We start from the raw sequence: 16708 nt of genomic DNA on the forward strand, positions 1-16708 counted from the left end.
ATTCCACTATTGCATTAGCTCTTTCTGCCAATCCACTCGTATTTGGATGGAAAGCAGAATTGAGCTCCTGGGAGCACCAAATCATTCTTACAAACTCCTTCCAAAATTTAGCAGTGAACTGGACCACACAAACTGAAATGATGTATTTAGGCACTCCATGTAGCTGGTAGATGCAAAACATCTTCGCTAGCTTCTGGACTGAGGGGAGTCCAACACATGCAATGAAGTGGGCTTGCTTGGAAAATAGGTCTATTACAGTCCGAATCACAGTACTTCCCCCACTCTCTGGTAGCTCCACTATAAAGTCCATGGCTATACCCTCCCAGGGACTGGTAAGATCAGCCAGCTGCTGCAACAGTCCTGGACTCTTCCCTGGTAGCCTCTTGCTGGCCACACAGATTGCACAGCTTCCCACATGTCTTCATCTTTGATCACCAGAATTGATAATTGGCATGATGTAGCATCTTCAGGAACCCAAAGTGACCCGCTTGCTTAGCATCATGGCTGCATTGCAGAACTTATAGTTGCAAGCAGTCTGGGATATACCATTTGTCCCCCTTCCATGCCAGCCCATCCCTCATAGTCAACTATCTCTGATGAGCCATAAACCACACGTTAGTATGAGGCTCTTGCTTCAATTGTTGGGCAAACACGTCAGTGGGAGGTGAGCTCCTCTTCTTCTCTTGCTGCCTGGTTGTAGTCTGTGCCACTTATTGCCTACTGGGAACAATGGAGCTCACCACCTCCTCCCAAGTACTCTTGTACTAGGGCATGTGGGACAGGGCATCTGCAAGAAAATTCTTTCCCCCCAGAATGTACTTTAATTCAAAGTCAAATCTTTTGAAGTACTAAACTCATCAGATTTGTTTGGGGGAAAGCTTGCAAGGGGTCTTCAGTCCATCTAAATTTTTATGGTCAGTCCTCATTTCAAAGGAAGCCTTGCCCCCTCCAGGAACTGCCTCTGTGTTAGTAACACCCACCGTACTACAAAAGCCTCTTTCTCCCACACAGCCTACCACCGCTCTGTCTCATTTAGCTTGCAAGACATGTATGCACAGTTTCTCTCCTTATTTCATTAGAGGAGGACTGCTCCCATTGCCACATCACTGGCATTGGCCTGGATCACAAATAGCTCTTCTGAGTTTGGGTACTTTAACACTAGCTCAGCTGCAAACAGCCCTTTCAGTTTTTCAAATGCCACTTGGCATTTCATTGTCCAGTTCAAAGGCTGATTTGGCTGGGGCTTTCCCCCCTCCTTTTTTCAGTTTTCAATAGTTCAGTAATTGGTAAGGCAATTGTGGCAAAGGAGGGGATGAATTGCCTGTAAAAATTTGCAAACCCTAGAAAGCTTTGCAACTGTTTGCGGGGGCTAGGGGCTTGCCCTCCAGGATAGACTTCACTTTCCCTGGGTCCATTTCTACCCCTTTACAAGACACACGGTAGCCTAAATAGTCTAGGTTAGACTTGTGAAACTCGCATTTTGATAGTTTGGCCTACAGCTTAGCATCCAATAGTTCCCTCAGCACCTGTCGCACCAGTTTCACATGTTTGTCCATGGTTTCAGTGTAAATAAGGATGTCACCAGGTGCACTAAAATCCCTTTGTATAAGTGCTCATGTAGCACCTCATTTATGAGCTACATGAACACAGCAAGGCCCCCTTATAGTTCAAAAGGCATCACTTTAAATTGATAGCTTCTGAGGGGACAGTTGAAGGCAGTCTTCCACTTGTTGCCTTCCTTGATTCTTACTCAATAGTATGCCCCCCCCAGGTCTAATTTTGTGAATATCTTCCCTTTGGCCAAATATCCCTAATGTCTTTTTTATTAATAAATATTTTATTAATTTTCTAGTTTTACAATCAAATACTTAATAGACAACATGTTGTCTGGGTCCATTAGTAATTCAGTGGTATATATTAACTTCTTCAGTCTAGATCCAATATTACACCATCAAATGTTTCCTCTCTTCTTCTGGTAGTACCTGTTTTCCCATACTAGGCAAATACAATTTTTATTGTTATTAATAAATATATAATTGAATATCAACATCTTTGTTACATTTTTCTCATAATATCAATAATATCACTTTTAGATTACTTTTCTAACCAAAACATATCTTAATTGCATTTGTACTTAATATCCATAGGTTCAATCAGTATCTTATTTCTGCTTTTTTAAATTTTATTTTCCCACCAAAATGTCTCTGTTGTTTATACTTCCAAAGTAAGTTATATTTGGGTAACCAAAAGCTTCTTAGCCTTTTCCTGTTTCCCTTCTTATTCAAACTTCTTAGCCTTTTCCTGTTTCCCTTCTTGCACCAAAATCTAATATTCTCCTTACAAATCTTATCTTTCTAGTTATGATAGTACTTCTATATCTAGCAATTATCTATCCTCCACCATATTCAAACATCTAAATAATATAATATCCCATCTAATGGATCAAAACCTCTATTTTCTTCACTCTTACTCTAGGTTTCTTCCTTTGCCAACTAACTTTCCAGGTCAATGCATCTGAATTATCAAGTAATTTTTCCTGTTTTTGTGTATATTATTTGTAATAAGAAAGACCATTTGGTTAAAGTATTTTTGGAAGAACAAACCCGTTGATATTCATTAAACAGCCTCCCTCCTCCAATTCTTCACAGTTCTCCTAAGAGCTCTATCTTCCATTCAATCAGTTCTTCTTCCTTTTCTTCGAATTTGTCCTGAATTCTTGATTGGTAAGATGTGTTTTCCATTTCCGATATTATCGCTCCATCTTCTAATTCTTCAGTTGTCTGAATCTGTCAGTTGGTTCCTTCCATTAGGTCCTCAATCTTTGGATCTGCTTCTTCTAGTTTTCCTTCTATTTTCTGGGTTGCTAGTTCCTTCTTTGTAGTCATGTTCTGGGTTTGTAAATTTGGATTAGAAAATTGTTCTTTTATCTCCTTTGGGTTATTTCTAGTCTCATCATGAACTAAAGCAATAGTCTCTTGTATTGATTTTAACATGGAGAGAATTTCTTTCTGATCTTCATCCATATTTTCTTGGTAGTATGGCAAATTGAAGTCTTTGGGAACAAGTGTTAGAGATGGTTTTTTTTTACCATTTAAAGCTGACATCCATTTCATTTTTGTAGATGGTCTTTATAATAAAAATTGTTCATCAATCAAGGATTTGTAATCCAAAATATTCCATCATCTCAAGCAATGAAGTGTATTTCTCCTACAGGGAAATAATTCCACAATATAGCTCTGAAAGTCAAGTAATATATTCGTAGTTCAGACAAGCCAGGTTCAAAATAGTTCATCATCTCTGCCACATTGATAAGCAGTCCAAAAGTTTTTGTATTTTTCCCTTTTCCCAGTGCAATCTTCAAAAGTGAAAGCTTCCAAGGTCAGCAAGAGTCATATCTAAATCTGGGCTTCAAGCCATGTTTCCTTTAGGCATAACAAATTGTAGTGCCGTAATTAGCTACTGGATGTCATTAGCACCGTTTTCCAGCTTTTTAAATCCCAACTTATAATGTAAATTTTTCAAATCTCTTTAAAAAAAAGTCTCAAAAGCACTTTTAGTCCTCAGATTTCAAAGTCATAAATGTATATTAATTCCAAATTAATCTTGTAATTTTCTCTGTTTCCCCCAAGTAATTAATTCTCGCTTTTCTTTTCCTGAGGGAATGGGGTAGAAATTCCCCTTCCCTCTCTCATTGGGGAGGGTGCTTTGGGCAGTATTTTCCAGGAAGAGGTCTTAAAGTCTTAAAGAGAGAATAGAGTGTCACCCAGTTTCATCCACATTGCTGTAAGGTTGCTTGTTAGTGCTTATTGTCTTCCATTGTCAGCAGCTTCTGACTGCCTACACGAATGTAAGCAGTCTTTTCCCCCCAGTTTGGAGGGCTTCCTTGGATCAAACAGAAAGGCCACCACCCTGCCATGACCAAACGAGGGTTCCCTCCTTGCTTGTCGCCTCTACAGGGTGACTTTCGACCATTTCCAGGGTCTCTAGCGGGGCGAAATCGAAGGCGAACACATCTTCCTGCGTCCGTCTGCTGTGATGTCAAAACTGGAAGCCCTAACATATCTTTCATCAGAGGAATAGGATACATGTTTTCCACACACCCCCCATTGATCCTATGGGAATCCACACATAGTCTCAGCGACCCATCTTTTTTAAAAAAAAAAAAAAAAGTGCCACCACTCAAGATTTTACTGTCTGGATAAACCCCCTTGCTAAGTTCTTACCGATGTAGTCCCTCAGCACCTTCATCTCTTTCAGAGTCATGTAATACATTTTCAGTTTGGGGAGTTTCGCCCCGGGTAGAATCTTGATAGCACAGTCTTTGGGGCGGTGAAGGGGCAGGACATCACATTCTCTCTGGCTGAATGCCTCTATGAGGTCATGGTATTCCCTCGGGATAGATTGCTGCTCCTCCCCCTTCTCAGATGCTCCCTTGCTGCACTCAGAGGTTCTCTTTACCTCCCTTCCTTTCTTAGGCTGTTTTTTTTCTCTTTGTCGGAGGACTTGGGGCTTGCTTCTTTATAACCATCAGTCTAAAGGCTTTCTCTCAATAGATCTGGGGCCCCCACTTGGCTAATCAAGTCAGACCCAGGATCACATCCTCTGCCATCTTTGGGGCGACCATAAAGCAGATAGTCTCTTGTTGGTTGCCAAACTGTAGTTGCACTGGCTTCGTCAGGTGGGAAGCGGCTTTGCCTCCTATCAGCATGCCATCAACCTGCTTGAACTTCATAGGGTTCTTAAGCTTCCTCATATGTAACCTTAGCATCTGCACTGTGGCTTGACTAATGAGGCAACAGGTGCTGCCTGAGTCTATAAGAGCCTTAACCACCCCCTCACCCCTGAACAAGATGCCATAATGTCCACCCTAACTTCAAGGTGATTGACAAGTCCACTCACCATCAGGTCATCCTCCCTCTCTCTCTCTCTCTCTCTCACTGTCGTAGAGAATCATTGGTGGCTCCTCTCTGGCCAGAGCTCCCTCCCCTTTGCTTTCGGGGGGGAGACCTCAATGACCTGGGCTACCGCTCGTGACTTCTTTTTCCCCTTCTTTGGCAGCTTTTTTGGCTTCGAGTGAGTCGCTGTCATCCAAGGGGTTGGCGCTGAGCACATCACTGCCCTGTGACCCTCCTGGCCACAGAAAAAACACATGATGGGGGAGCAATCAGACAGGGACGCCATTGCTGGTGGTTTTCTCCCCAATGTATGCTTCTCTTGGCTTTACTCCCATGGCCCTTGTACACTATCAGGTCTAGCTCTACAGTGGTGACTAGCTGATACCAGTCACTGACCCAGTTTGGAATCCCTCAAGCCAGGCACAGGTGAAATAGATCGCAGCTCAGCCCTTCTCGGAAGTACTGGGTCAAGAGCTGTTCTGTCCAGTGCCTCAGCTTTCCTGTGACCTTCCTGAAGTCTCTGATGTACTCAGCCATGGGCCTATTCCCCTATCTGACATTACAGACTTCTACCTCCGCTTGTTGGGTCTGTGTGGGGTCTCCAAAATGGGCTCTGAGACTGCAGAGAAGCATGTCTGGGTCTGCCAGCTCAGGGGCATCTTTGTTGTAGAGGTCTGTCACCCATTCCACTGCCTCTCCTTCTATGTTGGCTACTACGTCATCAGGGTAGCCCTCTCCATGCCACTCAAAGTGGGCCCAGTCCTGGTTGAGGAAGAATGTCAGCTTCTCAGGGTTTCCATCAAAAGTTTCTCTCAGTTGTGGGGACAGTGGTGGTTTTGGCACTGGCCAGAGTCCCGGCATCCAAACCCTGTCATATGGGTACATCCACAGATGGGCTCCATACCCAGGAGCCAGTAGTGGCTGCCAATCTACTCCACCAAGGTGGGGGGCAGGGGCCTGTGGCGGACTACAAGCCCCCAACCTTGGACTGGGGCTGGGCTGTGGAGACATCCCCGGTTGCAGGCTAATTGCCCCTACAGCCATCGCAGCTGCTGCTTCTGCTGAGTGCTGGAGTGAATGAATCGGTGTCAGTGCTGGCACAAACTTCCTTGAGGTCTGTAATCCATTCATGGGGCTGTCTCTCCTACTTAGATTTCCAAGCTGCTGAACTTCTGCCTCATTTGCTCCATCAACTGGCTGCTGCACACCGGAAAGTAGTGCTCTCTCAGTGCCAGCCATTCCAAGGCTCCTCGCTTCCACCACTCTTAACTCTCTGCCTGGCTCAGGACGAGGTAGTACAGTGAGAATTCGGTTTCGGTGGCTTTCTGCAACCCTTCTTGCCACTTCTCCAAGTATGGCCAATTGAACACTGCCATTCCACCCGTCCACCCCAGGACCGGGGTTGGCTCCTTCTATTCAGCCCGCTCCTTGGGGTGTATTGAGGCTGGTGGGGTTGCAAAGCTGCTTTTGGTCCTGGTTGGGATTCTGCTGATCGACCCCAGCCCAGCTCCAACCAGCTGCTCCATTTCAGGCATCTTCTCCTGAGTCTTCACTACCCCTCTGGAGGGTACCAGAAAGGATGTAGGAACTCAGGGCCCCTCAATAGGAATTGAAGTTGAAGAGAGCTAGCTTAGTGTCAAGTTCCAGCTGAGAAGTCCAATGAAGCACAATACCAGAGACATTGCAATCTCTAATGTAAACTTTATTAAGCATTAGCATACCGGTATGATAGAAGGAAAGCTAGTTCTGAGAATATGGTGGGAAACAGATAATTAAAAGAGTAAAACTTTCCCTCCCCTCCCTGACAGTTCAGGTCACATTGTCCAATTAATCTTCCAGAAAGAAGAAACTTCGGTTCGTCAAAACATCAAAATCTACTAGACCACCTGAAGTTGAATTTTAAAAAACCTAGTAGCTAACAGTGAGAGGTAATTTGGTGTAGGGGTTAAAGACAATGTGTTAGAAACTGGGAGAATATTAGTTCTAATCCTACCTAGAGCTGTGTTGGTGTACTGGTTAGAATACAGTACTGCAAGCTACTTCTGCTGAGTGCTGGCTGCTAGCAGTTCAGCAGTTCGAATCTCACTAGCTCAAGGTTGACACAGCTTTCCATCCTTCCAAGGTCAGTAAAATGAGGATCCAGATTATTGGGGGCAATATGCTGACTCTGTAAACTGCTTAGAGAGGGCTGTAAAGACTATGAAGCAGTATATAAGTCTAAGTGCTATTGCTATTGCTATTTTGGGTGAATTATCCCCTCAGTCCTAAAAGGAAAGCAATGGTAAGCCATTTCTTAAAACATTGTCAAAAGAACTGCACTATAACTGCCAAGAATCAAGGCTAACTCAAAGGCATATGTGTGTATTTGTATGCTTGTATGCATGTATAACAATAGAAATTAAATTGATTTCTTATATTAACATTTTGAGAGAGTAAATTTATATAGTCAAAATTCTGATGGCCTACAGAATAATTAAAATCTCCTTAATATAACAATAATAGTGGAAAACAATAAAATGTGCCCAGTAAGGATGTAAACTATTGTAAACAATCTCACAGTAAAATTAAACAAGCAATGGTCTCATAATCATATACAAAATAGCATGTCATTATCAAATTCTGCTATATCATGTTGCTGCTATAACTGTGAACACTGTTTCCTACCTATATTTCCTAAGCATTTTTTGTAATTTATCTGGATTCATAAAGCTTTTGTACCATCATAGCCAATCAATTCACTATTCATTGTGTTGGTAGAAATTCTAGCCCACTGAATAACACCAAACAGCAAGTTGAAATTAGACAGAGATTTATTGGCTACAACGGTTTGCAAAGCGTGGTAGACTCCAAATAAATATTTGAGCCACACCTGGTCACAGCAAAAACACACATTATATACATTCTATCCCGATGCCTTGGCCCCTCCTCTGAGGTTACAATCTTACCAGAGCCGCCTAAACAAAATACATTATCCCTGCCCCTTACTATTTTGCTTCACCTATTCCCTTATATGTACTTTATCATGAAATCCTATAGCTCAGTGTGGAAATCCTATAGCCTACGTGCAGAACTCTTACAAGGTACGTGTACATGTAGAAATTGTGTAGAAATCTTGCAGTCTACGTGTAGAAATTTTGTGTAGAAATCTTTCTGTCTGCGTGTAGAAATTTTACAGAGTACGTGTCACTTAACTTAACTTTTATTCCTAAAATTGACAGTCTTATTTGGACAACATGCTCTAAGTACAGCAAAGGGCTGAGTCAAATGCCCTTCAAATTCAGCTCAAACAGGTCCATGGTTATCTGGGACCATGACTGAGAGATCATGAGAATCCAAGTTGTTCCAGCCCTGACCCCCAGGGCAAGGAGGACAACATTTCTCTCTATACCAAAATGTGAAAGGACTCCTTTTTACCACATAGACACATCAGAATCTCAGGGGCAGATGCCCTGATCACAGGAAAGATAGGCCATATCTTCAAAAGCATGACATTGCTACCTTACCCTACCAGGTTCTGAAAATACACACCAGTTACTTTCTTTATTCACCAAATCATGAATGAACAAGATCTACAGTCAGACCTATTATTTACTATCAGCAGCACGAAGTTAAGGTTATCAGCGTTCTAAGCATCAAGACTGCAGGTCCATCATCATCATCATCATCAAGGTGAAGGGGACCTTGGAGGTCTTCTAGTCCAACCCTCTGCTCAGGCAGGAAACCCTATATTATTTCAGGCAAATGGTTGTCCAGTCTCTTCTTTAAAACTTCCAGTGTTGGAGCATTCACAACTTCTGGAGGCAGGTTGTTCCACTGATTAATTGTTCTGTCAGGAAATTTCTCCTTAGTTCTAGGTTGCTTCTCTTCTTGATTAGTTTCCATCCATTGCTTCTTGTCCTGCCTTCAGGTGCTTTGGGGAATAGCTTGACTCCCTCTTCTTTGTGGCAGCCCCTGAGATATTGGAACACTACTATCATGTCATCTCTAGTCCTTCTTTTCATTAAACTAGACATACCCAATTCCAGCAACCGTTCCTTAAATGTTTTAGTCTCCAGTCTCCTAATCATCTTTGCTGTTCTTCTCTGTACTCTTTCTAGAGTCTCAACATCTTTATTATTATTTTTTAAATAATATTTTATTAATTTTCCAATTTTACATCTAAGTATTTAAAAAGCAATGTGGTGGCTAGGTTAATCAATAGTTCAATAACATACAAAAATCTTTAGTACAAATCTGAAGTTACAACATCAAATATTTCCTCTTTTTCCCTTAATATCTATTATCTCCTATTTAAGTTAATACAGTTCTTATTATATCAACTAACTAAAAACATCATTATTACATTTATCAATAAATTTTAGCTTATACATATCTTAATTACTTTTACATTCAATCTTTATAGATAATCAATGTCCCGTTATTGATTTTTCCCAATTTTTAGTTTTCCATCAATATTCAAATTTAACATTGATATTTATAATTTCCAGGCTTTAGGTAACCAAAGTTTTCCTTATCTCAATTCATAACAGAATCTAATATTCAGAATACACATCTTATCTATTTGAATATAGTCTTGTTCTATTTCCTAAAAGTTATCTATTTCCCACCATATTAAATCATCTAATTAATAATACAGTATCCCCTTTAATAAATCAAAACCATTACATATATTGTCTGAGTTAATCAATAAATCAAACATATTCATAATGTTTTTTATTTGGGGTCTAATTTTTAAATATTAAACAAATAGAACCCTTATTTTCAACTAGTTTCCAAATATTTTAAATTTAATGATCAAAATTCCCCTTATCTCATTAAATTGTCTCCCTATTATTCCAATTCCTTATGATTGTCCTGATATGTTTATCTTCCATTCAATCTGTTCTTCTTCTTTCTCAGATTTCTTCTGATTTATATAGAAAGTCTTTTCCATTTTCAGTGTTGTCACTCCCTTTTCTGGATTTTCCATTAACTGGAAATTGTTGGTCAATTGAGTCCTCTGTCTTAGTATTTGATTGTTCCACTTCTGTTATCTTCTGCGTTGTTAGTTCTTTGGTTGTAGTCAAAATTTGGGTTTCTGTATCTAAGCTGGCATCTTGTTCTTTTATGTTGAGTCTTATTTTGTCCCAAGCTGAAAGAATGGTTTCATGTATTGCTTTCAACATGGAAAGGATCTTTTCCTGGTCTTCATCCATATTCTCTTAATAATGTGTTAAGTTGAGGAGTTTAAAATCACACGTTAAAAATAATTTTATAACTAGGTATGGGACCTCTATTTCATGTGTTTATAGTTAGTCTTTATAATAGAAGTCGTTTCTCAAGTAAAATTTTATAGCCCAAGGTATTTCATCATCTCATATAATAACCAATGTTCCTCAAATAAAGAGAGAGGAAAGCAATTCCCCACATATACCTCTGAAAGTTAGTAAAGGTTTACATTCATAGTTCAAGCAGGCTAGTTATGTCACCCAGAAGTTCTCTTTACAGCTGAGTTTCTCACAGGTGGTATCAAGGTCAAAAGAGTTTTATTTGAAGTCTGGGCTTCAAGCCAAGTCTCTTTTAGGCAATAACAAGTTGTAATACCAAACTTTGCCACAAGATGTCACCGATGCCGTTTAAAACTTTTTAAATCCCCCGTTTTTATAATAGTTTTTCAAAGTTTATTTTTTTTCTTTTTAGTAAAACTCAGTGTATTCAGTAGAAATAGGAATAAGAAAACTTTTAAGAAAACTTTTTAGTCCCCAAATTTCAAAAGTATATGCATCCAATTAGATTAAAGTTGTTTTTATAATTGCTTTGTTTCCCCTGGATAGTCAGTTGCTGCTGTTCTTAGAGGAGGGGCAGGAATTCCCTTCCCTCTCTCCTCACAGCTGTCAGCAGCTTAATGACGAGCCATATTGTAATGGCCGGTCTTTTCCCCGTCAGTTTGGAGAGCTGCCCCAGATCAAGCAGAAGGGCTGCCGCCCTCCCGTGATCAAGCGGGGATCCTCTCCTCACTCGTCACCCCTATAGGGTGACTTTCGACCCTTTCCAGGGTCCCCCAGTGGGATGAAATCGGATGCTGAAGACGGAGTTTGTCTCCATGCATCTGGAGGTGCCGATGGCAAACCGGAAGTCTCAACATCTTTTTTACATTGTGGTGACCAAAACTAAGAAGTGGAGCCTCTCACCAATATTCCCCCTGCCATATCTTCCTAAAACCATTATTATTGTGATTAGTTCTCCACCTCCATCAATAAGGAATTCACCCCTAAACAGTCACTAGATTTCTTTAACTCCACCTCTCATCACTACGTATGAACACATTCTATTCACCATTATATATTTAAATGCTAGATATATTAGTCTAATGTAGTCTAGTCTGATCTGATGTATATCTAGACTGTTGAAGTACGTACTTCTGTTATGAAACTATATGGTGTTAATATCTGTAAGAGAGGCACTTTTAAAGATGTCCCTATTAGCCAAGGGTCATTTCTCTGTCATATAGGAGAAGGTTTTCCCAAGATGTTTAATGTACTATCTGTCTTGGGCAAAGCTCTCTATGGTTTCTGCTTTAGAAAAACAACCACTATGCATCTATTTTCCTGGGCTTTTACACTTTAGTTTTCCTAACTGCCTTTAGTACTCACTGATGTGGAAAAACAGAATTTAAATAAAACAAATTGCTAATGAATGTTCATTTCTGAGAAACAAAATTTAGACACTTTGATTGATTATGAATCTTTATTAAAATATCTTTAGGTTAATATTTAATGCATTCTATTATACATCTATAGGAGCAAATGTGCAAAAGGGAAAGTTTTTGGAAACTCCATTGCATGCAGCTGCAAGGTTACCTAATACAGAAATAGTAAACATGCTTCTTGAGTTTGGAGCAGACGTAAATACCAAAAATTCAGAGTTTGAACGACCAGTAGATGTCGCTGTTTCAAGCAGTTTGGTGGAAAAAATACTGCTATTACATGAAGGTAAAGTTTTGTTCTTTCTTTGTTGCTGTTGGGTTTTGGATGGCAGACGAAGCTGCTTCTTTTTCTCTTTCTCAGTGCTGAAGAAGCATATATTAGATTTAGAACGAGGGGAGAAGAATTTTCCATCCTCCTGTCTGACTATAGCAGGTTGCAAACTTCACTTTCCCTGGGAAAACATTTTTTTTTTTACCCTTTCTATTTTTTTCCCCAAATCATTCAAAGTCTTGTTGAATTTTACAAACATTCCTTAATTTTCCTTACTGAAAACGTGCATATGTACTAGATACCTCTTAGATGCATGTCAGTAAAAATGGCAGAGCATGCAAGAAATCTAATGTATTCAACTGAAATGTCTGTTTGAATATATAATAAAAATATATAATACAATAAGTTCAAAATGTAAGTTCTTGAGAATACTATCTAATGCTACCTAATGTCATTTTTTATTCACTTGCAGTTACTCCATGTTCTCTTTGCCAGCTGTGCCGACTACAAATCCGAAATTATATAGGAAAATCTAGATTGCACCTTGTACCACAACTTCAGCTGCCAAACATCTTGAAAAATTTCTTACAGTATCGATAAAATAGTGAATTGTATTTCAGAACTTGAAGAAATATTCTACAACATGCTACATATGAAAAATTATATGATAGGAAACAACCTAAACAAGCTCACCTGCACATTAAAATCATGCCAAACATAATTTGGAATTCTTTGAAATAGTATTAAAATTAAATATAACTGTCCATATTTTACAGAGCTGTACAAATCCTTTGAAAAAAGTGTTCTGGAATGCAAGGTAATATGTGCGAAGACTCCTTTTTTGAATGATTAAAGCAACCAAATATTTAAGAAGCTGCTTCCAGCCATTTCCATTTATCACTGGCTATATATGCATATGTATGCAGACAGAGACAGCAGCAACTTTCTCCACAGCTACCTTAGCAATTTAAAAAATTGGGCTTTGTGCACTTCCTGGCATGTTCCAAAGCATGTTTTTGGAAGGACTTACACAGCCTAATAGTTTGAAAATGTATTTTTTACAATATAGTTCTTATTGATTGCATTTAAATTTTACTTTTGTCAGTCTAAGAGCCATGGTGATCCAGTGGTTAGAAGGCAGTGTTGCAGGCTATCTCACTGCTCACTCCAGGAGTTCAGTTCTCAGTGGCTCAAGGGTCACTCAGCCTTCCGTCCTTCCGAGGTTGATAAAATGAGAACCCAGATTGTTGCAGGCAATATGCTGACTCTGTAAAACTGCTTAGAGAGGGCTATAAAGCACTGTGAAGCAGTATATGTCTAAGTACTATTGCTATTTCCAGGAGACTATATATTGCACTGCAAATTGTAAATTCTTTTTGAATTGTGATCTCTTTTCTTCAGCACTATTTTCTTAAAAGTATTAGAATGGCAGTGGAGAGAAACAGAAATGGGATTTAAATAAATTAATGCTTCCAATCCTTTCCATATTTCTTCTCTGTATAAATTTTCTCAACTTGTGATCCCAAATTCACTAGGAGCTTCCCAAGATTTGGATGTAATTCTAAATTGCAACTGAAAAGGGAGGCTATTAAGTACAATAAGTTTGGGAGATGATTATACTAATTTCATTTAATAATTTAATTGCAATTATATATACAGGTAATCCTCGAGATACGACTGTAATGGAACCTGCCCATTTCACTCACAAGTGGTGATGGCTGTTAAGTCAGATGGCCTTGCTTAACAACCTTCATCCCCTGCTCTCCCTGATGTGGCCATTAAATGAACACATGGGTTATTAAGCAGAGGTGGGGGAGGCTTTTAGAGGCCTAGCATAGGCCCAGACCTGCCTGCCCTGGGCCTTCCAATGCCTCCCTTCTCCCAATATATCTTGTGCTCTGCTTGCTGTCCCCTGAAGATCTCCATGTTTCTCATGGTGGGGACTGAGGCTAAGGCTTGCATCCCAGAAGTGGCCATCATTTTTTCCTCTGCTTTCACAAAGCCATGGGCAAGGGACAGACCGCTTGTTTCTTAATGCACAGCCTGACATATGGAGATCTTCAAAAGCTAAGGGTGCAGTGGATGATGGGTATGTGGAGAATAGATCCAAGGCCCATGTTGGTCATAATGGTGAATGTAGGGGGCTGCAATGGCCATAATGTCTAAATGGAGTCGTAAGTAGCTTTTTTTGGGGGGGGGGTATCTGTCATAACTTTGAACAGCCATTAAGTGACTATTCATATATAGAGAGCTACCATTAAATTTAAATAAAATCAGGTAATTCAGTTTTTGTCCTAGATATGCTCATTTTCTGCTATATACCCCCAGCATTTGGGCTGGTAAAGATCATTATGCTCTGTAAGAATTAGTTTAGTTGAAACAGGTTCTTGCTTCATTTGTAAAGAAATAATATGCAACTCTTAGTAGTAGGCTTTAAATATTGTTGTTCCTGCAGAAGCTACTTTCTTCTATGTTCCTATTGCAGTTGAAAGAATGAGAAATTAACTGCCTTTTAGTGGATTCTTGGTCTTTTTAGAGCTAGAATGGAATGATCCTACAATGTATTCCTGCCTTTAAAAAAATCATGAAATGCTCTGTAAGTAATAATGTAGGTAGTGGGAATAGGGGAGAATATTTTGAAAGTCTAGAATTTGTAAATTTTGCATAAAATCTATTGTTTAGTTTATTGTTTGATATATTCTGAGTAAAGATGAATGACTGTCTATGTATTAAGTATATTTTCTTTTTTTCGTTCTCTAAAACTGATGTGCATATATAAAATTTAAAAGATAGTCAAACAAATATGCGTCATTTTATTTTCAGACCTGTCTGGCATACATACTTTATAAAGACCTATTATTGTAAATTTATTTGTTTTTCTTTTGTGATCCAGCCCCTAACTGTCCTGGCATCATCCAGCAAATTTCAGGACAAAACAGGGACTTAACTACTCCTGCTTTAGTCACTACATAAGAATACCATAAATGTTTGCACATGTGATTATATTACTTTAAAATGCACAGAAATTACAGATGGTCACATATAAATAAAATATTAAATAAATAAACAGCACCAATCAGATTTGATGCCACTGGACTTCAATTGTAATAGTACAATTGTAATAGTAATTTTCAAATATATTGAGACTGGAGTTTTTGTAGTATTATGATTCCTTTGATTTTCTTCGTATGAAAATTCCAAAGAAGCTTTCTCAATTAGTATAAGTATAGCATTGAAAGAGAACATTTTAATTATCAAATCCAAGCTCTTAGTCCAAGCAGGAATTCAAATTCAATTGGAATCTGTTTTGCTGTAACTTAAGCTCATCATTCTGTGCTCTGGAATAAAGGAGAGAACAGATCTTGACTTTCTTCAATATGACATCCTTCCAGGTATTCGAAGGGTGCTATCATATCATGCTAAGTCATCTTTTTCCAAGGTTAAATGTTCACAGCCCATTCAGTCTCGTTTCATAAGTTTTAATTTCTATTTATCCACTTCAACATTTGTTCTATTTTTTTTCAGTGCCAGAACTGGATAGTGTATTCACGAAGAGGTCAGACTAACACAAAAAAGAGTGGAAAAGTTACTTCCCATGATTTACAAATTATCCTTTAAGTGGTGTGAAATAAAATTATATTTGCTTTTCATAGCCACTTCCCTATGTTAGCCAATGTTAAGTTTACAATAAATACTATTCCAAAATCTTTTCACAATTATTATTAGGCCAGATATATTCCATCTTAAGGGGTGCGATGGCTCAGAGGTTAAGAAGCTGAGCTTGTCAGCTGGATAACCAACAGCCTGGGTTTGAAACCCAAACACTGCATGGCAGGGTGAGCTCCCATTATTCACCCCAGCTCCTGCCAATCTAGCAGTTTGAAAACATGCAAATGTTAGTAGATAAATAGGTACTGCTTTGGTGGAAAGATTACTGCATTCCATATTTTCATGCTGGCCACATGATGACAGAAACATTTCTCAGATAACACAGGTTCCCCTAGCTGGGAATCAAATAAGCACTGCTCCCATGAGTCGGTTATGACTGGATAGGGAAATCTTTAAAATTTTTAATATTCCATTTTACACTTTTACACTTGATTTGTGTTTCTTATGTGAAGAGTTTTGTACATGTCTCTATTTAGTTCTGTTATAGGCAACCCATTACTTCCTAGCAAGATCATTTTGAATTGGATTTCTATCCAATAGGTTATTAGATATCCCACTCTATTTTGTGTCATTCCCAGTTAAAAGCATCTTTCTCCAAATAATTAATGTAAATATTGAAGAATAGAAGATCCAGGACTAACCATAGCTCTCTAATTTCATGAAGAACTACTGATGAGCATACTTGAATTATGTATTCTGAACCAGCATGTATCATCATGCCATCCAGTCCACACTTGCTGAAATATTTTGCCTAAAACAGAATGGATTATGACCTGTAGCCTGAAATCTATTGTTAGATTAATGTTGTCTGGATGTACTTTCCACTCACGATTTTCTATTTTTATTTCCCATGCCTATGATTTTTGTTCATTTTCAAACTTCTCTGAATTTTTTAAGGCCAAAGGGTGTGTGCTTCAGTCATACTCTGGAGACTAAAGTTTACTGCTACCCCTTGTGCCTATCATCTCCCATTATTTAAACAAACAACATACAAAATTTAACAACAGTTTCTCTTCAACCCAGAAATAACTACACTCTAATGTCAGATGAAACATAATATGCATATAAAATTGGATGTTTTTAAACTGATATAATGAAACTGTTATAACTTTCCAACAGTTTATCCCTTAGGAAAGGAATATTTCAATAACACTTGAATGGCTGGTTAAAATTTCCATTATACAAACA

The 16708-nt window shown here is 38.9% G+C and overlaps 1 protein-coding gene across 9 annotated transcripts in view; it reads left to right on the forward strand.

The window, feature by feature from the left end:
- The window catches only part of ASB5 (ankyrin repeat and SOCS box containing 5), a 57698-nt gene extending 43066 nt beyond the window's left edge, over positions 1–14632 (forward strand). For all 9 annotated transcript variants that reach the window (XM_039320627.1, XM_039320625.1, XM_039320626.1 and 6 more), the window contains 2 exons: positions 11675–11866; positions 12324–14632. In XM_039320627.1, coding sequence (XP_039176561.1) covers positions 11675–11866; positions 12324–12451 — 320 coding nt within the window. In that variant the 3' untranslated portion in view covers positions 12452–14632. The remainder of the gene's footprint in view (positions 1–11674; positions 11867–12323) is intronic.
- The last annotated feature ends 2076 nt before the right edge of the window (positions 14633–16708 follow it).

The sequence above is a fragment of the Crotalus tigris genome, unplaced genomic scaffold (genome assembly GCF_016545835.1).
Source record: "Crotalus tigris isolate CLP2741 ecotype Arizona unplaced genomic scaffold, ASM1654583v1 scf7180000023675.2660513, whole genome shotgun sequence".
NCBI classification, from domain to species: Eukaryota; Metazoa; Chordata; class Lepidosauria; order Squamata; family Viperidae; genus Crotalus; species Crotalus tigris.